Here is a 22,462-nt window from a genome sequence, read left to right as displayed (position 1 = left end):
TTCATTTTGCAAATCAGTGAAAATCCAGCCAATAGGGGCTTAGAGAAGTACTTAGAGTTTATTCTGAATGGAACAAGAGATAACAGAGGCTATAAATCACAGAAGTGCTGTGCACTGAGTATGACCAGTAACTGGCGCCAAGTTGCAGTCCCCATAAGATAATCCTTTTACATATGATTAAGTGAAAATGATCGATGAATGCAATGAAATGTGGTACTCAGCAGGACATTCCCAAATAATAGCAGATATTGCTTTATGCTAGTTGTCCATTTCAGGTGTAGACCCTCATCATGGATTTCAATGATAAGTGAATGAGGATATACAAAAAGAGAATGAATAGAACCAATTAATCAGGATAGCCAGCCCTTTATTTGGGTTAGGTACAGGATGCCGGCGCTCAGGATTCCGACAGGGATGAGATAACGACAGCTGTTGGTAAGTATCTTAACCCCTGCCCTACCCCTAAAACAAACCCAAACTCTCCACACCCTAAACCTAACCCACCCCCCTAGTATCTAACCCTAAGCCTACCCCCTAGTGCCTATCCCTAACCCTCCTCCTAGTGCCTAACCCTAAGCCTCCCCTAATGCCTAACCTTCCCCCCTAGAGCCTGACCCTCCCCCCAGTGCCTAACCCTCCCCCCTAGTGCCTAACCCTCCCCCTAGAGCCTAACCCTCCCCCCTAGTGCCTAACTCTAAGCCTCCCCCTAGTGCCTAACCCTCCCCCCTAGTGCCTAACCCTCCCCCTAGAGCCTAACCCTCCCCCCTAGTGCCTAACTCTAAGCCTCCCCCTAGTGCCTAACCCTCCCCCCTAGAGCCTGACCCTAACCCTCCCCCTAGTGCCTAACCCTGACCCTCCCTCCTAGTGCCTAACCCTCCCCCTAGTGCCTAACCCTCCCCCCTAGAGTCTGACCCTCCCCCCTAGTGCCTAACCCTTCCCCCTAGAGCCTAACTCTCCCCCCTAGTGCCTAACCCTAACTCCTAACCTTCCCCCTACCCCACTACTTACCATCAGAATGCCGGTGTTGGGATTCTGACTGGTGTCCAGATTTCGGCACCGGCATTCTGTGCGCCGGCATCCCGCACGCCAGGATATAAACTACATCCCCTTTATTTAAAGCTTGATTTTAAACCAGACTTAGTAGACCCATAGTTCTCCAGCTGTTGTAGAACTACAGGTTCCATCAATCTGGGACTTGCTGTATAAGCTATAGGCTTGCCATATCATCCCTTTAATTCAGGACACACATGAATCACACAGGTTTTGTGGCAGGCTATCAGTCTCCATTTCACCTGGTTTTAGTCAGTCACAGAACCTGTGTAATTCACGTGTCCTGAATTAAAGGGATAATATGGCAAGCCTATGTATGGTTGCCTACTGCTGCTTAATATGTTTCCCTGGCAAGTGGGTAGAAGGCTATGCTGGCACTTGTAGTTCCACAGCAGTTGGAAAGCCACAAAGTACCTAATTGTACTTTAAACCTTATGTTGATTGTTAGACTTACTCAAATTAAAGACCTCAGCTGCTGCAGTACTTCCTAGGAAGCAAACAGAGGGCCTGATTTAGCACGGATCACAACCGCAACAGCGGCCAATGGTGCATACTGCACATGTGTATGCACCGCAGTGCGCCAGCCAGTATTACAATCAAACTGCGATCACATACGCAGATGCAAAGCCATCGCAGAGTGAGTGACGGGAGGGTGGTGATGGGGGCGGTGGTCGGAGAAACACAGTCATGCCTGTCTATTTGAACGCCATTTCCTGGGCGTGCATAAATTAGCCACTGCGGCGGCATTCGCAGCTTGACTACTCCATGCGTGCGATGAGAGTTGCAATTTCTGAGACAGGACAGACCTGCTGTATTTCTGCGTGAGGGTCCGATGTTACTCGATGTTAACGATGTATACGCAGAATTACGAGGTCCTATGGATGTGTGGAAGCGTTAGTGGGCATCTCTATGCCGGGTGAGCAATTGCATATTTTTGCAGCAGAACTGTATGCGTAATGGCAGCTGCGATCGCAACAGGAATCCGTAATGAATCAAGACCATTGTTCACTACCACAGTCCTTGGTACCTGGAATAAAATGTAAACCATATATTTTGTCACATTATATCCTAAATTTTTCATTGTGCCACAACAGCGTGGGATATGGAAAAATACTTTCTCACAGTCGCTCATTTAATATCTGTATATGTATTTATGTTTGCAAAGTGCCCACAAAATGTTTGGATTTCAGCTTCAAACATCGGTGGTTAAAAACAACCTTAATTTAGGCACAGCCAGAACTGGAGTGTAACACTACCCTCAGATGCAGCAGGTTTCCTCCTCTTGAAATCACCTGCTATAATATACTTTTATGTCAACCATTAATCATTCTTCAGACACTCTCCATATTCAGCCAATCACATGGTGCATTAAGAGGAAGCTCCTCTCACTCAGGGAAATGGCATTCAAGTTGAAAGTATAGATTTTTTTTCAATACAAAATGCCCATTCACTTGTAATTGAAACTAATCATAAGATTGCCCAATTACCTAGCGGGGATTTACCCCCATCAACCCCTCTCCTTAATGTAACCCAGCAGCATATGCTGTAAGAGATTATATTATAAATACAAATTACTGTATCTGTTTTGATAAATACAGAAGAATGTAACGTTTGCATATAATGTATACAATGGGAGAGTGCTAACATAACTTAACATGTACATTATGTGTATGCATGCATATATCTATACCATAAATACTATTATATATTTTTGTTTGTGTGTATACGTATATATATATATATATATATATATATATATATATGTACACACATATATATATATATATATATATATATATATATATTACACCTCATATGTCTGGCAGAGGACTGGATTAGTGTGAGGGAGACATGGTACGTTTTCTGGGCAGTCACATAGAGGGATAAGTTGCTGTCTCTTTAAGACATACACTACCTTCTAAAGGAGGAATGCATAGGGAAGTCACCACACTCCCAGTACAGGCAGCAGCAGCAGCAGCTCAGGACTGTCTGGCTGCCTCCTCTGCACTGAGCTCCATTTACAGCTGGAAGGAGAGGACCAGTCCTGTTATCACCACACGCCCCCACTACAGGGGTGCACAGCCAGGTGCCAGTGAGGGGGCACAATGAGCCAGCTGCACCCCTCCAGGTCCGTGCTGGCAGCAGAGTCAGATCTGTGATGTCTCTGTCCCCCTGTGCACACACTGTAGGAGCGCACACAGCCCTGTGAACCCCGGGAAAGAGGAGCATTATTTGGGAAGCCGGCTCTATAAGGCTTTTTATTCTGCTGCCAATGGATTTTTTTTAACAAAGTGTGAGATCGTTCCAATGAGCCCCCCTGGCACTCCCTGCCCCTGGCTGGATGATTCAGGTAAGAGGCTTTAGAGGGCTGCAAATGCAAAAGTCATCTGATGACAATAAGAACGCAGTATGTAGCAATAGTATACTACAGTATGTATTGATAATATACAATGTATTGTAGCAATAATATACTACAGCATGTAACAATAATAATTTACTACGTATCAATAATATACAATGTAGCAATAATAATAACCAATGTAGCACAAATAACTTACAAAGTTGTAATACTATACAACGTAGCTTTAATAATATAGAAAAGCAACAATAGTATTAATAATATACATGAAACAAGAATATACTACGTGGCAATAATATACAATGTAGCAATAATAATGTACTGAAGCAATCTTACTATGTGGCGATAACAATGCACACTGTGGCAATAATAAAAATAATGTACAATGTGGCGATAATATACTATTAGCAATAATAATATACAATGTAGCAATAATAATATACTATTAGCTGTAATATAAAATGTAGCAGGAAGGTAAAGTCCCTTTACAGTCGGTAGACGTGCTTGTGTAGGAATATCGATCAGAAATGATAGAGGGTCAGGGAAAGCAATATAGGGGGTACAGTGTGAGGAATGGGGGACAGTGTATGTAATGGGGCAGAGAGTGTAATGGGGGACAGTGTGAGGAATGGGGGACAGTGTATGTAATGGGGCTTAGAGTGTAATGGGGAACCGTGTGTGTATTGTGGGCACTGTGTGTATTGGGGCAGTTTTCGTGTTTTGGGGGCAGTGTGTGTATTGGGGGCAGTTTTCGTGTCTTGGGGTCAGTGTGTTTAATGAGGGACAGTGTAATGGGTAGCAGTGTGTATAATGGGGCAATGTGTGTTATGGGGCAGTGTTTGTATTGGAGGCAGGGTGTGTAATGGGGGCAATGTGTGCATAGAATCAGTGTGTATAATGGGACAATGTGTGTGTTATGGGGCAATGTGTGCATAGAGACAGTGTGTGTAATGGGGGCAATGTGTGCATACGTGTTATGGGGCAGTGTGTGTAATGGGGGCAATGTGTGCATAGGGGCAATGTGTGTAATGGGGCAGTTTGTGTAATTGGGGCAATGTGTGCATAGGTGTAATGGGGCAGTGTGTGTTATGTGGGCAATGTGTGCATAGGGCCAATGTGTGTAATGGGGCAGGTTGTGTAATGGGGCAATGTGTGCATAGGTGTTATGGGGTAATGTGTGCATAGGGCCAATGTGTGTAATGGGGCAGTTTGTGTAATGGGGGCAATGGGGGCATAGAGGCAATGTGTGTAATGGGGTAGTTTGTGTAATGGGGGAATGTGTGCATAGGTGTTATGGGGCAGTGTGTGCATAGGGGCAGTGTGTGTAATGGGGCAATGTGTGCATAGGTGTAATGGGGCAGTGTGTGCATAGGGGCAGTGTGTGTAATGGGGTAGTTTGTGTAATGGGGGCAATGTGTGCATAGGTGTTATGGGGCAGTGTGTGCATAGGGGCAGTGTGTGTAATGAGGACAGTGAGTGTGCTGGGGGAAAGTGTGTGTAATAGGGCAGTGGGTCTAATGGGGGCAATGGGGCAGTGTGTGACATGGGGGAAAGCTGCTGGGGATACGGGGCAAGCTGCTGGACTTGGACACCCTACAATAGCCTTAGCAATATTATAAGTCTGTAACTACCTGCTATTAATATAGGGCACAATGTACATGGCCAGTTATGCACATGTCAGGCACAGGAATGCTTTTGCTGCAGGTTAAAACCTCGACAACTTCTAAGTGGACAACTTCATGCAGCCCTGTGCCTCAGTTCCTGTGTCCTGTGCATGGTACAAGGTGTGGGCACCCCTTCTGACATTACCTAATAATACAGTACATAAGTATTTACTAAACACGTCAGTCGGTGCTCTATACCGTCTGGATGGGGCGAGATCATTATGTTTTCAGCAGTGTGTGTGTGTGTGTGTGTGTGTGTGTGTGTGTGTGTGTGTGTGTGTGTGTGTGTGTGTGTGTGTGTGTGTTTTTACAGTATAATAGGTATGTATTTCGATATAGGTGTGCCCAACCACATCATCTTTATACATTATAGTGTAAATGTGATAGCATATATACTGTATGTCATTAAACATCAATCAGAATAACATCTAATACTCATAACATATAATATTAATAACCTATTACTACACAAAACGCTCTCCATTCAATAGTAGGTAAATGACCCCACTGTCTTTGGGAGGTTTTGGGTTTTCTTACAAGTGAATGAAAACTGTACCCTCTCACCCAGCACGCCATTCCCCTCAGTGAGACACCTTCCCTCTGTATGTACTATTCAGTAAGGGACCACAATGGTGTGATTGGCTGAATATGGTGGGTGTCTGAAGGATGATTAACTGGATGATATATATAAAAAAAAAACATTATACCAAGTGATCTGTGGGAAATAGTCTTTTATTGAAGACTGTGGCTGCGTCTGAGAGCAGTAATACAGTCCTGTGCAATGTGAAAGTAGTGCAGGTGCCAATTTTGGCTGGGTATTTATTCTGGTAACATTGTAAACAATATTAAAATATTAAAATATCACCTAGTGTTACTGTCTGTACGTTTGGTCATCTCAGGGTGTAAAACATGATAGAACTGTCCAGTTGTGTTGCCATACAATGTATTTAAACTCAAGAATGACATACTGTATACTGTAATGTATATTTATATATATATATATATATATATATATATATAAATAATCATGTATGTGTGCACATGTATGTGCCTATATGTGTATGTGTGCCTATATATATATATATATATATCTATATAATGTGTGTGCACATGTGTGTATATATATATATATATATATATATATAGATAGATATGTATATATATAGTCTCTACATGTACTTTATATATAAATCAATGGCAAGTGATCTGTGCCTGTATAACTCCCAGGCATATAGAGGACATCAAAGTTCTAATTGATGTGCAGAAAATATCATTATTATATATTTATTTTCAGGTCATAAATTCATGACATAAAATTGCAGCCAGCTAGTTTATTAGACAGCCATTTGTACTGCTAAATGGTTCAGCTGTCCCTGCTGGCCTGACTTTCTCCTGGGCTCTTCCTTCGCTCTTAACCTTCCTGCTATAATGTGTGGTGTGCTAAAGCAGGGCGCTGCTACATTCACTGCATGATCTAATTGTTATCATTCAGAACCTCCCTTAAGTGAAGGGTCAGGGTAATAATTCATGTCTGCGTTTCCTTTAGAGAATGGCGATGGTCTTTGCAATGTCTTGGGTCGTGTATTTGTGGATAAGTGCCTGCGTGCTATTGCTCTGTCACGGGTCTCTCCATCAGCAGAGCTTCCAACAACATCATCTGCACCGGCCAGGTAAGACCTGCTTAGACTCCTCTGTCTCCCATCACTGGGTACAGTATGATGCATAAAAGGTATCGACCATGCTTTAGCTGTGTTTTACCTAGCAGTTGTCTTTTAAGAACTTCTGTCCAGTTGTTGCAAGATTATCATTGCCTTATGTCTCTATATTAACCTTTAATTGGTATTTTATTATAAATAAACTAGTGACTCTGACCAGAAGGCCTCAGCTGCTGCAGAACCTCTTGGGAAGAGGACCTGATAATCCTTTGTCAAATATATGTGCCCAACCGAGACCTTTAAACTTAATTTTGACCTTAAGCAGAGCTTCCTAAACGCGGTCCTCAAGGCTCCCCAACAGTTCAGATTTTAGGGATATCCATGGTTGAGCACAGGTGACTTAATTAGTACCTCAGTCCAGTTGATTTAACCACCTATGCTCAACCATGGATAACTCTAAAACCTGGACTGCTGGGGAGCCTTGATGACCGCATTTGGGAACCTCTGACCTATAGAGTTATTGGGGGTAGTTCTGCTACCCAAGTGTTTTGCTCAGTAAAGATATACAAAGTGGACTGTTGAAGTCTGCAACACAGTTTTAATCAGTTGTCTAAACATACGATTAGATTTTAAGAGTAGTCAGTGAATATATCTCTTGGCATCAAAGACCCAGTTGACCAACACAGAGTAAAATTGGCACAAATGGTCACTTTAAAATTTCACGTGAAGCCTATTTAGAGCGATGTGTACAAACTTTGACATAACTACACAAACTTGAGTGTTGGTCAGTAACAGTCCCTCAGTCCCATGGTGTAATCAACTGCAAAATATCTGTAACTAAAGAACTGTATTTCTATATTTGTTTTTTGTAATTGTTGTAAATGATTATTGTGCAGCAAAAAATAACTGTCTCATCTTTCTAAATGATATTTTGGTGAAAAGAATTGGTTTTAGTGCAGTTTAAAGTTTTAAACACATTCTTCTAAGATCAGGATATTGTAAATTTTTGTTGTGTTAAAAAAGTTTGAAGTGGATTGATGGGGCCACGTGACTGCCCATAGCATAGGGGAGGTCTGCTTTGTATAACAAAAAACACACACACACAAGTTACTTGGGAAGCTGGTGCTGCCACAAAGCGTGCATGCCTGGGGTGTTTTTATTCACAGAAAAATACTTCAGTTGACAATTGTTTGTGGGAAGAGTAAAATGGAGGGAAAAGAAAGGTGATTTAGTATAAAAGGTCTGGGCATTGTTTCCATTTATATTCTTCTTTTGTGTTGTCCTTTGGGCTTTCTAAGGTGAACTTATATTCGCTTTATCTGAAAATAATGCTGGAAGTTTTATACAGTACCACACATACCTCTTTGTCTCTGGTCAACTGAGTTTATAATTACGTGTGGCGGGCAATGTTTTACAGGGGTGAAGAATAAATGAAACATCCTGCACGGACATTAAATGGGTACACACACACCCAAGGAAACCCAGTTACATTTTGTAGTGTACCTTTACTTACCTATAATAGTGTCTATATGGTTTTGTCTCTTTATATGTCTTAGAAATACTCAAATAATTTCTATAGTTCTCAACCTACCCCTGGGAACCTCTGGAAAGATTATGGAATACTTTAGACTACTTAATCTAACTAAAATTAACAGTTTGCTCTATTAAACATATCTATCTATCTCATATCTATCTATCTATCTATCTATCTATCTATCTATCTATCTATCTTTCTCATTTCTATCTATCTCATATCTATCTATCAAGCTATCTATCTATATATCTATCTCCTATCTATCTATCTATCTATCTATCTATCTATCTATCTCATATCTATCTATCTATCTATCTATCTATCTATCTATCTATCTATCTATCTATCTATCTCATTTCTATCTATCTCATATCTATCTATCAAGCTATCTATCTATCTATCTATCTATCTATCTCATTTCTATCTATCTATCTATCTATCTATCTATCTATCTATCTATCTATCTATCTATCCATATATCCTGTACATGTCATCTATCTAGTATAAGTATAACTATCTGGCTACTGTATATCAGAGTAACATTTATTAAAAGTATGATACAAATGTAAACATATGTTTAACTCCTTATAAATTGATACATCATTTGGTAGATGAACATTGCGTTGGGTAAAAGCTGCAGGCGTGAATGGTACCTAGAACCCATTACACACATAAGGGGCTACAGGACACAAAGTTGACTGGCATGTTATTTATTTTACATTTTTGATGTTATAAATGTGCTCTAGTGACATGTCATATCTGCTCAGATTTGGATGAATACTCGTCATAGACTTGCGTTAGGTTCGGTGATGCTAGTATTTCCCTTCAGCTGTTTGTTTTGGCCCCTTAATGATCAAACATTTTCTGAAGACGGTGTCACTATTTCTGTTCTGACGTGTTATTAATGTAGCTATAAGTACTGCCTGTTATTTCTCCTTATTATCAGTAATGTAAATTACTCTGTAAGAAACTTTACTTCCTTTCATTCACCCACTACTTAAAATGTCCTACAGAACGCGTTGTTGATATTTCACAAGAACGATCAGATAACCGACTATGGGCATGACTCACTACGGAACGCAACTGCGAATGCAATAGCGATTACACACGCAGTTCAATTGCGATAGTATGCTAATCCATTGCGATCGCCATGTCGCCGTTGCACTTCATAAGGACACCCACTTTATCTTACACACATCCGTAATGTTTAGAAAGACTGTGAAAACATCGGTACCATCGCAGCCTCATGCACACTTGCAAAAGGTCTGACCTTACTCAGAGATTGCTAACTTCAGCGCACGCTATCAGGCCTCAGACTGCGTAGGGCATCGCGGTGGATAATGTATGCATGCCCCTGCAACGGCGTTCAAACGCACCAGCACGCCTGCGTTTTGCCAACCACCCTCCCGTCACCACCCACAAATGGCACTTCCTGTCAATCACTTTAAGATGGGTCTGCAAAGTCCTTGCGATCGCAGTCCCGATCACAGTGGCTGGTTTGCGCACAACGATGCATGTGTAGTATGCAACAATCAGCCGATTGCGTGCGTATTAGCAACTGCGCTCCTTGCTGAATCAGGCCCTATGTCAAGCAAGGGTTCGTTGCAGATAATACCAGTCACGTCCAACCCATTTGCAGCAATTGGACTGTATTCCCATTGACCTCGGCTGCGGATGATTTATGTATTATGACAAGTTAAGGTGACATGGAGAACCAGAAGAAGAAATTTCTGAAGTAGTTTTACATTATTATTATTATTATTATATAATATATGGAGTGAAATTGTTGTGTATTCTGAATATACGTGTATTTCGCCATGTATAGTGTAGGCAGGTGGCTTAATCCACTAGTCTGTGATAAAAGAAAAAACTTTCCAGGGAGTCACTGGAAGTATTTGTGTGACTGGCTTATATGTCCTGCCACCTAGCTACTGTTTAGATACCATGATACCCATATATGGAAACCAATCTACTTAATGACCAGCTTCTTGTGATGGAGATACATTCTTTCGGCCATATGGCTGAGATTTAAAGACTGGATAGAAGTGTGGACTCATTATATTTATTATTTAAGCAAGCCCCCCCCATATATATATATAGGTTATTTTTTTTTTTATTCTTTATTTTATTTGAAATTTTTATTATTTTTTTTTTGTTTGGGGGGGGGGGGTTGGCAGATATCAGTATTTTAATGAGGTTTCTTTCCTGGGGCCTTTGCTGCTTGTTAGTTCATCAGTGTCTCTGTACTTGTGACTAGTGGGAATATCTGCTGATCCAGTGGTTTATAGACCCTGGAGGAGGGAGGGCTAGAGGTGACAGTTTGGACTGGGAAGAATGCTGGCTTCATTTTAAGCCTTCTCAGAAGTCATTGTGTATGTCAGCCAGTAGAGGTCCCCATAATTTGTAAGGACCCCACTGAAGGGAAACAACATGGTCGTCAGGTGAAGGAAGCCCTCGCCAAATGCTGGATAGAGAAAATGAAGTGGGTTAAGAAAAAAGATACAGGATGGTGGGATGTCCTTTTACTAACAGTGAATTTGTCATATAGCGCCAATATTAAGAGTGAGCCTGGCCTTCTGCCAAGGAAGACCTTGTGCTCCCAGATGAATACTACAGAGCCCCTCTGCTTCATAAATCTCCTCATCCATACATCTCCTCCCAATAAATAAACATGTGTTACCAATAGGAAAAGGCAGAGCTCCAGTTTGTAAAATGAAGCCTGGACAAGTGGCATTATCTGAGCAGAATGGGAAACAAGTAGACATGCAGCGCGGCATTTGCCTAAGCCTGAAAAATTACCTCCTTTATGAAGCCAGAGCAGTAAGACGCTAAGTGCATACCAAGTACTGGGGGAATGTGAAAAATGACATGGCTTTCACTCATGGCTGGGATGCAGATAGAGAGAATCTGCTACACCGGCTTCATCCCCTGTTTAGCAGAAGCACTGCTCTCCCTCTCTCCAGCGTGCCTCTTTTAGGCAGCTATTCTATACCCTACATGAGTAAGATTGATGGGGCACTGATCCCAGGCAGCCAATTTCAGTCTCTCAAGAAATAATCCACTACACTGACAGATGTGTGGAATTTCACGATCAGTTCACATCATTCAGATGTTCCGGGCCTGAAGAGAAAGTAATGGTTCTCGCAGGAAAAAAATATTCAGCAGACCTGAAATGTTTTAATGGGATCCATGTTTTACCCAGACTCCCTCACTTCTAGCCACTTAACACGTTCCACCCTGATAACGCTACTATTTTGTTTACTATGTTAACTGGAAAAGCCGTCTGTGTTTTAATGAATTCCACTTTGGTTGTATCTATATCGCATTTGTCATTTTAAAGCTATTGAGAATGGGTCATTACTTTCATTTAGTCACTCTTTAAACAAGATTACAACATGCAGTAATAATAAAAAAAAAAGAACATATAATATCAATCAGTTGATTAACAGTCGTCAAAAGACAAACACAACAGATACATTTTGTCACTGAGTTAGTGGCATAATCTGACATTATTCCCAAAAGTCTTCGGATGACAAAATGATCACATTCACGGAAATAATGCAGGAATAGGTAAGACACTCTATCTGAGAGTGACATAATGAGCAATTATAACGCTACTACAGGAATAATGTGTTATTAGCTAATTAGAAAATTGGCAATTTTATTCTTCCTCTACATTTTTCATAACTGACACGGCAAGATGACGCTTATTAGGATGTTTTATTGTGAATTTATACAAGGGAACAGATACTGTACAGAAACAGAAGCTTGGCCTATTTCTGCCAATTTTAGTGCGCAATTGCTATTTATTTACTGAATGTAACAGATTGTAATAAAATAAAACACTAAATTTGGCATGTGCTAGAGTTTGGGTAACCTTCCAGTTTATTGGTTAATACTTTTATCTAAGGCTTTAAAACTTTATTGACTAATTGGTGTATATTTGCTAAAGTGCGGGTTTTTAGAAGTTCAGATGTTGCCCATAGCAACCAATCAGATTCTACTTAACATTTATCTAGCACCTTCTAGGAGATAATAGCTAGAAACCGATTGGTTGCTATGGGCAACATCTCCACTTCTAAAAACCCGCACTATAGTAAATTTACCCCATTGGCTGGAATTCAATTCAATGTGATGGACGCAATGTGTTCTTTTGGAATGACACATGGTGCCGGCTGACATTGCAAGTGTTCCTCACACCCAATAGAGGTGCCAGAGAAATTTTGTGATGTTGGCACTACCATATATGGCTGATATCTGCTCAGCCAGGCATCAGGATTAAGCCCAGCGGCACATCGCAGAGAATTGAATTGCCGTCATTATGTCTAAAATTAAGTCATGGAGACAATTCTTGAGTTGAATAAATGGTCTCACCCATCTAACCTACCATGATGTTGGGCTACATTCAGCAGTCATGTGCACTCACTGCAACTGTTTGAGGATAATAAAGATAATTGACTGATTGTACCTACCAACTGTCCCGTTTTTGATGGACAGTATGGATTCTTGGACCTCCAAGGGGGAAGGTGGGCAGAGTTTCACCCAAAATTGTGCATTTTTGGGTGATTGGAATGGGTTTTGGGCAAGTCAAGGGTGGGCTTATTTTTTCCATTTTTTTGTGTGCCTAAACATTGAGAGAATTGGACTGTTACCAGTGCTATGCCAAACATCGGAATGCTTCCATGTTGGAACTTTCACTGTTAGTTACATCGTTATTAAATTGACATTAAGTGGAACTGTTTAGGTCAAGACAACCCAGAAAAGGCTCTGATAGAAAAGCTCTCATAAATGTATTATACACTGGTCAGATATGCAAAGCATACATCCCATATCGCTGAGGAAAGGTCCAGCTGAATGTGGTGTAGTGGTCCACAGGTTTACAGAACAGCATACAGGAATGACCAGCACAGCAGGGTTCTCAGAAGGAATCCTATCCTAGGACTTCATTGCAAAAGTCAAAATCTGGAGTATGCAAACCTATACATGGATAAGACAGGAGGTTTTTCTGGACAAAGTTCTATAGTGTGGAATGATGAAACAAACATTATACATTTGTCCACAACCACAAAAGATACATACAGGTGAAGAATGTGACCCAAGGTTGTGTGGAAGCCAGTGGTACATTAAATATTGTCCAGATGGAAGAAGAAGAATAGAGTCATCTAACTATCAGCAAATCCTTGAAGCTAATGGCCTCAGTCATTGAATAAATTGAGACTGGATATTTGATCCGGATAATGGTCCAAAACATAATTCAAAATCAACAAAGAAGGACTTACAGGAATGAAAGATGGTTTTGGAAGGACCTTGCAGTTCCCAGTCTTAAATATAATTAGGAACCCATGGGGAGATCTCAAATACTGCGTCAATGTGCGTAACTAAGGGTGTTCTGCAGGGAAGAGTGGGGGGAATTCCTGCAGCCAGAACAGAAAGACTCTCAGCCGACTACAATAAATGTTTGGAAATGGTGATTTCTGCAAAAGGAGGTGTTGCTAATACGGACTGATGGGGTGCACAAATCTTTTCACATACTGTACCATGTTCATTTTTGTTTTATTCAATCTCTTAAATTCAGAAAATAAACAGTAATTGTGCATGGAGCAGCTCATGGAGAGTTAGAGAGGTGGGACAGGGAATGTGTAAGCATGGACTAAGTACAATAATGATGGGTTCATGCAAAATACATCCCATGCAGACCACCACAAGAGTCATATATGAATGTCAGGATGCAGGTCACTTGCGGGTCTTCATCTCTGCAAACTGGCGATGATGATGATGATGATGATTATGCATCTTGCTACTTCCTGCCCATACTATTGCTATTATTAGTGTGGCTGCTGTTAGCATTATTTATTTGATATTTGCAATCAGTCCATGTCAGGAAAGCAGATTCCCATTTGATCTCTTACAGGGGAAGATAAAGGATGTTTGTATTTACCTAAACAAATTTTGCTGGGGCCCTCGACCTTCCAGATTCTCTCTTTTTCTTTTTCTCTCCCCTCCACCCTCATTCTCACTCTTTCTCTTCACCCACTCCCTGTTCTCTCTCTCTTCCTTCTCCCAAACCTCTGTTCCCTCTCTTTCCCCTCTCTCTCTTCATCTCTTCTTGGTCTTACCTACCACTCCTTGTTCTCTCTCTCTCTTCATTCATTTTCTGTTTTAACACCACCTTGCTCTCTCTCTCTCTGTTTCTCTCTCTTACTTTCCCAACCACCCCCTCTCTCTCTTAATCCATTCTCTCTCTTTTCCCCAACTCAACCCCCTGTTCTCTCTCTCTCTTTCTCCATTATCTCTTTCTTCCCTCTCACCCTTTTCTCTTTCTTCACCATACTCCCTGTTCTCTCTCTCCCTTCCCCCTCATCACTGTTCTCTCCCTTCCCCCACCCAATTGCTCTCTCTTACTCTCTTCCCCCACTGCCTGTTCTCTTCCTCTCCCTTCTCCCAAACCTCTGTTCCCTCCCTCTTTCCTCTTTCTCTCTCTCTTCCCCACCACCTCTTTTTTCCCTCTCTCTTCATCCATTCTCTCTTTTTTCCTTCTTCCCCTTTTCTCTTTCTTCACCTTACTCCCTGTTCTCTCTCTCCCTTCCCCTACTGCACTGTTCTCTCCTTTCCACCACCTCAATGTTCTCTCCCTTCCCACACACCATTGCTCTCTCTTTCTCTGTTCCCCCACCTCACTGTTCTCTCTCTCTATCTCTTCATTCATTCTCTTTTTTCCCCACAAACATGTTCTTTCTCTGTCTTTGTCTCTCTCTTCCCCACTCCCTTCTCTCTCTCTCTCTCTCTCTCTCTCTCTCTCTCTCTATGTTCTCTCCCTTTCCCCACCCACTGTTCTCACTCTCTCAATTCATTCTCTGTCTTTTTCCCCACCCCACCCCCTTTTCTCTCACTCTTTCTGTATTCTCTTTCTTCCTTCTCTCTTTTCTCTTCCTTCACCCTACTCCCTGTTCTCTCTCTCCCTTCCCCCACCTCACTGTTCTCGCCCTCTCCCAAGCCACTGTTCTAACTCTCTTACGTACCCTACCCCATTCTTCTTTCTCTTCCCCACCCCACTGTTCTCTCTATCTTCCTCTACCACATTGTTCTTTCTCTCGTCCCACACTCCACCATTCTCTCTCTTTCCTCACCCCACTGTTCTATCTTTCTCTCTCTTTTTCCGCCACCCCACTGTTCTATCCCTCTCTCTTACCCACCCCACTGTTCTCTATCTCTTCCGCCACCCCACTGTTCCATCTCTCTCTCTTCCCCCACCCCACTATTCTCTATCTCTTCCCCCACCCCATTGTTCTTTCTCTCATCCCATACCCCACTGTTCTCTCTCTCTCTCTTTCCTCACCCCACTGTTCTCTCTCTCTTTTCCCTCACCCCACTGTTCTATCTCTCTCTCTCTCTCTTTCCCCACCCCTCTGTTCTCTCTCTCTTCCTCCACCCCATTGTTCTTTCTCTCGTCCCGCACCCCACCGTTCTGTCTCTCTTTTCATTCACCCCATTGTTCTTTCTCTCCCACACCCCATCATTCTCTCTCTCTTTTCATTCACCCCATTGTTCTTTCTCTCTTGTCCCACACCGCACCGTTCTGTCTCTTCCAAGAAGATGTAATCCATAGGAAATAAAAATAACCCAATACATATGAAGTAGGACGCTCTGGTGGAGTTCCTGACACAGAATGAGTTAATTTTCCGGTCACTGCATACTGAAAAATTTGGTGGACCAGAGAAATTCCATAAGTCTGGTATCAGTTTGATCCTCTATCTGCATGTCTACAACATTTTAATTTGGGATATAACTGTGTGCATGCCCATTCTCAGTTTCCCAGGAGGAGTCTTTCAAAAATGTCAAAGACTCTTCCAATACCCCCAATATGTAACTCTTAAGGGCAGCGGTTATCGCTATCGCTGTCCCTGCAAGTTACATTTAGTACATAGCGGAGATAATCATATAAAAAATGATTACCTCGCTGTGATGTATAAGAAAAAAATTTGGCACTTCCGTGATTTTTTTCAGTACATATGCCTCTATCTATGTCTTTAGGAAATGTGTATTAAGCATAAGAATATAAGTGGAGACAAGTAATAGCCAGGATTGGATACATGCTATACTGTCTTCTGATCATATGCCAAAAAATTGCCTGGTGGGCTAATTAAGCTAATAAACCCAATTTTCCTTTAACTGAGCTTGATTGGGTTAGCTAAATCATTGAGCTGGCTCAGCCAAAGATCATGAACACTCTGAAATAGGACAATTAATTCCTTTATATTGGGCTAATAAAAAACATTGAATGATTACTAGAAGGATTTTAAACTGAGCTTGCTCAGTGCATCAGCCATGGATAACTGGTGTATACAGTACTGTTTTCTCTAAGCTGTGTGCATTGGTAAATATTATTATCATTAATATATATAACATCAATGTATCCTGCACATCAGAGTATTTACTGTGGTATATAAAACCTTGCTCTAGTGCAATTCACAGTCTGATTTCCCTACCTAAAGTATTTACTACCGGGCCTAAGCTCCGTAATGTATTGCATTCTGGAGCTTTAGGCCCTGATTCAGAGCCGGATGCTCTGACCAGAGCGCTTGCTCTGAATCAGGGTCCACCTCCATTAATATGGAGCGTCCTCCTGGACGCTCGTATAGCTGTGGGTCACCACCCACAGCATATACGAGCGTGCAGGATGATGGTCGCGATGGTCTTGACCATCGCGACCATCGAAACTGCGAGCAACAGCCTGCGGTTGGGTTTTTCAACCGCAAGGCCAGGAGTGATTTTGCGGTTGAAAAAGCTGTTGAAAAAGCTGTTGCTCGCAGTGGGGCCGGCTTCAGACGGTAGGCGTTCCCTTGGGAACGCCTATGTCTGGCAGGCACGCCCCCGGCACGCCCACCAAAGGGGGCGTGCTGTCAGTCACCATCGACAGCACGCCCCCTTTGATGAGACACTCCGAGCGAAGGAAAGTCCTTCGCTCGTCGGGTCTCGCGCATGCGCACAACGGAGCTCCCTCCGTCGTGCGCATGCGCATTGGGGACCATCGACCCACTTGCGAGCGGACAGCCGCTCGCGAGTGGGTGTGAATGAGGGCATTAGAACATATGGAAATAAGGCCAAAACTCAGAAAACGGGTGTTTTTGGAGTTTTGACTGCATTTCACCCTTTAGTACATCCTGCCCCCTGAGAGAAAGCCGGACATCCGGAGGGCACCATGCAAACACTGTTGAAAGATAAAAAACCTCCACACAGATAGCACCCTAATTGGCATCAAACCAAGAATGCTTACCATTATATCAGAACACTGACCTAGATAGTGATATCACATTAGCACTTATTAGCAATAGTTCGTAATCCTGGGTAGCACTGAACAGCACATTCGTTTTGTCTGGTTCTCATTAGTTAAGCTTTTAATTATTTCACTTCCAGAGCACACTTCTGGAAATCTTCAAACCCCAGAAGTTTTCTGCAGCTGGCGATCCATCAAATGATAGAAAGTTCAGACAGATCTGTTTCAAGAATCCAGGGAATTTCTAAAGAGCTTTAATACCTGCCTACCCAACTCCGTCCTCTGCTACTGTGCCTGTAACCTGACATACTTATCCTAAGCACTGACTATGTAAGTCAGGGGTCTTCAACCATGGCCCTCCAGCTGCTGTGGAACTACACATCCCAGCATACACTGCCACCTTTTTGATATAACAGCATGCTAAAACTATGGCAGTGCATGCTGGGATGTTTAGTTCCACAGCAGCTGGAGGGCCAAGGTTGAAGACCCCTGATGTAAGTCTACTGTCCTCATTAGTTAAATGTGCCATTAGTGGAACCTGCAGCCTCAGAATTACACTGTGTGCTTAGACAGGGCTAAGGTATATCTTCCTGCACCAGGTTTAAGAGAGCTAGAAAAAGCTTACCATAAAAGGATGAAGGAGTTTTTTCAGTAATCTATGGATCTGACTCTGCGACAGGGTAATTCAGTATTGCTCTGGTGTAGTGGCATCTGCTTCCAAAAGCAGCTATCTCTCAATCCTTATCACGGTCACTTTCGCTGCTGACTAGGAGCGACAAAAGTTCACTCTGCCAGATTCGTCCTGGCAGTGTTAGGCCAGGTACACATCATTGGACGATATATCGTTCCGACGTGGATTGGAATGATATATCTTCCATATCTCTGAGTGTGTACCCTCAATTGTCCGTTCACATGCATCATCAGCAACATTGTCCCATCTGATGTGCTGCATGTCAGATGCGACGATGTTGCTGACGACCGCATGCAAGTGAATGCAAGACATATCGTGCGGTGGTACATCGGATCGTGCAGTGTTGGGTTGGTTCTGATACACATCGTTCTGATGTGTACCCGGCCTTACTAGTGATCTGAGGTGACGGAAGCGCATGGTGTGGTCCGGGGGAGGCGGAGGGATCTGAAGGGATCCATCTTGGCAAACTGGATCCCCTTTCAATAGGAAAAAGTGGAGCTCATCTGAAGATGGTGTCAGTTCCAGCAGTAAAGCGCCAAAGCTTTCAGTGTTCAGAGCTTAGTTGTCCCCAAACCGATGTATGGGACTGGTGAGTATCATCGAGTCTGTAGTGCATGCAGATCCATGATATCTCCTCTATTAGTAACAGTGATTTTATGTAATTGTCTGCAGTCACTTTAATATTCATCTCGAGCACCAGTTGGAATACATAGTGGTGGTAATTCAGCAAGGATCGCAATTGCAAAGCTGCACGCAGGCATTACTTTCTTGCTATTATGCAAATGCAGCAGGAGGTGTATGACGCCCCCTGCTGCATTTGCGATCCCAGCACTGCGACGGAGGCAAGCTGGGATCACCATCGTGACCATCGGTGGTCAATGGTCACGATAGTGGATGGCTCGGGCCACCAGCCAGCTAAAGAAGTTTATTCAGGCTGGCTGGCTTCTGAGACACTGTGTTCTCTGAGCTTGCCACTCCCGTTTCCGGGAACGGCGGCCAACTTCGCCCCCGCACCACCCCTTAAATGCCTCTGCCTGTCAATCAGGCAGAGGCATAGAAGAGTTCTGCACACTCGTATGCGCAGATTCTTTATGATCGGGAATCTGCAATCAGCAGTGCATTGCTGTACCAGGCCCAGTGTCCATAGGCAAACGCAGGGGGGGTTTCCTTCTGCCTGGAAACCCCCCTCCCCAGCCCACACCATGACTACCATAGAAATAGTAATATAATAGAATTTTACAAGTGCTGCATGTTATTCTTAGTATCACAAATTAAATAATTAGTACCACCTGTGGATCTTTTAACATGTATCAGCCAGTAATAAATAACCTGTGCATCAACTAGGAGATCTGGAAAACATTCACTGATGTGCTGCTATAGAGCCCAATATGTACATATATGTCCAGGGCAGTGCTATTTTACTCCCAAACTCCCGGTCTTGCTCTAATACTCTGGAATGGTGCCCACATCTAAAATAAAAACATTCGGCTTAGGCAGGATGGCCATACTGCCGCATTTAATGGCTTATTATGATCGCTAGTCCTGTACATGCTGGAATTATGATACACAATACACTTTGTATGATGCATATTAAAGCTGGATAAGTGCTAATTCTACCCTCTTCATGGACTGGCCACACTCACTCTAACATCAAGCATTTGGAAACCCCCCTCTAGAAATCCTGCGTTTGCCACTGGTGTCCTTTACTGCCTTACTATTAACCTTAAACTTAAAGATGTTAAGTTATGGAAACTAGTATATATAAGTATAACTTTAAATAATCCTGTGCATTTCTATCCAAGAAAATAATGTAGTAAGACTGCAAAGAACTTCAGATCATTTTAGTGATTATAAGGAGATGAACGTCTGTTGGACCCCAAAGAAAGGTTGGTGTCTGGCGACTTTGACCACTGATTGCTGATCTGTAGGGAGGCTGAGAATATAAATGTGAGCAACAGACTTATAACAAATAGCCAGATTCCTTTTATCAACTTAAATAAGATCAACTGGCTGTGTTAAGACTTCTCTATGCTTGACAGAAAACTTACAGAACCCTGTAATTACCGTGCTGCTTTTTGTCGAGGAACATCTGAATTTGTAGTCGCGAAGGACTTTTACATTATTCATTTGGAGGTCCCCTGTGCCTGAGTGTTCCTCTATCAACATGGATTGTTAGTTTGAAGCATGTATTTTTGATTACACCTTGGGCATTATATATCAGCGGACTTCATGTTGCACTGACAATTACTCGCAACAGGATTTCACAAGCTATTACACGATTCCTTATTCACATAAATAGGTTTAACTTCAACAGTGCCTTATACAGAGATATACAAGTTAACCCTTTTTGAATTGAGACCAGCGTGAAGAATATAGTTGGAGCTACTATTATGTCAGTGTTCAGTTTGATTGTACTTCCTCATCATATGTTGAACAACACACCACACCTTACCATTCCATACAACCATACAATATCTTACCATACCATACCATACCATTCCATACAATATCCTACCATACCATACCATTCCATACAATGTCCTACCATACAATATCATATATTACCATACCTTATCATGTCATACCATACCTTACCATACTATATTATACCATAATATACCTAACAATATCAACCTATACCATATCATACTATACCATAGCTTACCATACTACACCATAACTTACCATACCTAACCATACTACACCATGCCTTACCATATCATACCATACCTAACCATCCTACACCATGCCTTACCATACTATTCCATGCCTTACCATATCATACCATACCTTACCGTACTACACCATGCCTTACCATATCATTCCATACCTTACCATACTACAACATGCCTTACCATATCATACCATACCTTACCATACTACACCATATCTTACCATATCATACCATTTCTTACCATACTATGCCATGTCTTACCATATCATACCATACCTTACCATACTACACCATGCCTTACCATATTATACCATTCCTTACCATACTACAACATGCCTTACCATATCATACCATTCCTTACCATACTACACCATGCCTTACCATATCATACCATACCTTACAATACCTTACCATACCTTATATTTGCAGAGGATAGCTAACTGTAGTATACCATACCATTCCTTACCATACTATATCAGACTTTACCATACCTTAACATAGCATGCCTTACCATTTCACATACCATACTTTACCATGCCAAATCGTACCATACCATACCTTAACATAACCATATTATACTATAGCTTACTATGTTATACCATATTATACGTACTATTCCTTACCATACAATCCCATACCATACCTTTCCTTACCATAATTTACCATATCATAACACAACTTACTATACCATACCATACATTACCATACTATACCATATTTTACCATACCAAATCATACCATACTTTACCATATCATATCTTACCATACAATAATATGCCATGCCATATCAAAACATACTATATAATAAAATGCTAGTTACTTTGGTTGATACATGGAGCATATTATATAATACTGTAGTGGAGGAATGTGATGGAATAGCTACATCTTATTCACAACATTTCTATTACCAACACTTATATAACAATACTTAGATTACAGTATTTAGGATGTAGCAAAGATCTTTTTTTATTTTCCTTTTAAAAATGTTTTTATAATACTTTCTTAATAAAAATTTTAAATAGATGCTTTTAAATCCATGGAGGGGGGGAGGGGGAATTCAATTACAAATTATACCCGCAAAGTGCCACCATTAAGCCGGCACCTTTGGCGCAACAATATTGTCAATTTTCCCTTGTACCTCAGGAAAATCAGTGGTGTTGGGCTACATTTCGGGGACATGCAGAAGTGAAAAATCCATCGCTGTCTGTACTGCGCAAATGTCTGGAGTCTCTTTTCCTCTGTACATGCGTGGCTACGAATCATCAATGGTTTGACCATCAATGGTTAAAAAACATCCATCGACCATCAATGATAATCCAGTCGATGGTAAGCCCTGGCTCACGGCATTCAAAAGGAAGTTTCAGGGAAGAGGTGAAAGCACTAGCCCTGCCCCCCATGATAAATGACCACACCCCCTTCTCATGCATGAAGTGGCAGGGCGCACTTTTGTCCCAGCTTTTCCAACTTGAAGAGTCAGGAGGTATGCATAGGGGGGCCAAGTGCTGGCTTCACATTAAAGTTGTCTTAGTAATGTCTTTAGTGTAGGGTCTACATATACAAG

At 42.0% G+C, this 22,462-nt stretch overlaps 1 protein-coding gene across 3 annotated transcripts in view; it reads left to right on the top strand.

Moving 5' to 3' along the window:
- Window positions 1-3,015: 3,015 nt before the first annotated feature.
- The window catches only part of TAFA1 (TAFA chemokine like family member 1), a 485,626-nt gene continuing 466,179 nt past the window's right edge, over window positions 3,016-22,462 (top strand). For all 3 annotated transcript variants that reach the window (XR_015878473.1, XM_088473442.1, XM_088473441.1), the window contains exons 1-2: window positions 3,016-3,400; window positions 6,620-6,743. Coding sequence is in view for 2 of the 3 variants with exons in the window: in XM_088473442.1 (XP_088329568.1) it covers window positions 3,392-3,400; window positions 6,620-6,743 (133 nt within the window). In the remaining variant the exon portion in view is untranslated. The remainder of the gene's footprint in view (window positions 3,401-6,619; window positions 6,744-22,462) is intronic.

Source organism: Taudactylus pleione, unplaced genomic scaffold (assembly GCF_031769625.1).
Source record: "Taudactylus pleione unplaced genomic scaffold, aTauple2 ptg000135l, whole genome shotgun sequence".
In the NCBI taxonomy this organism is placed as follows: Eukaryota; Metazoa; Chordata; class Amphibia; order Anura; family Myobatrachidae; genus Taudactylus; species Taudactylus pleione.
This window is presented reverse-complemented; position numbering and strand designations above follow the sequence as displayed.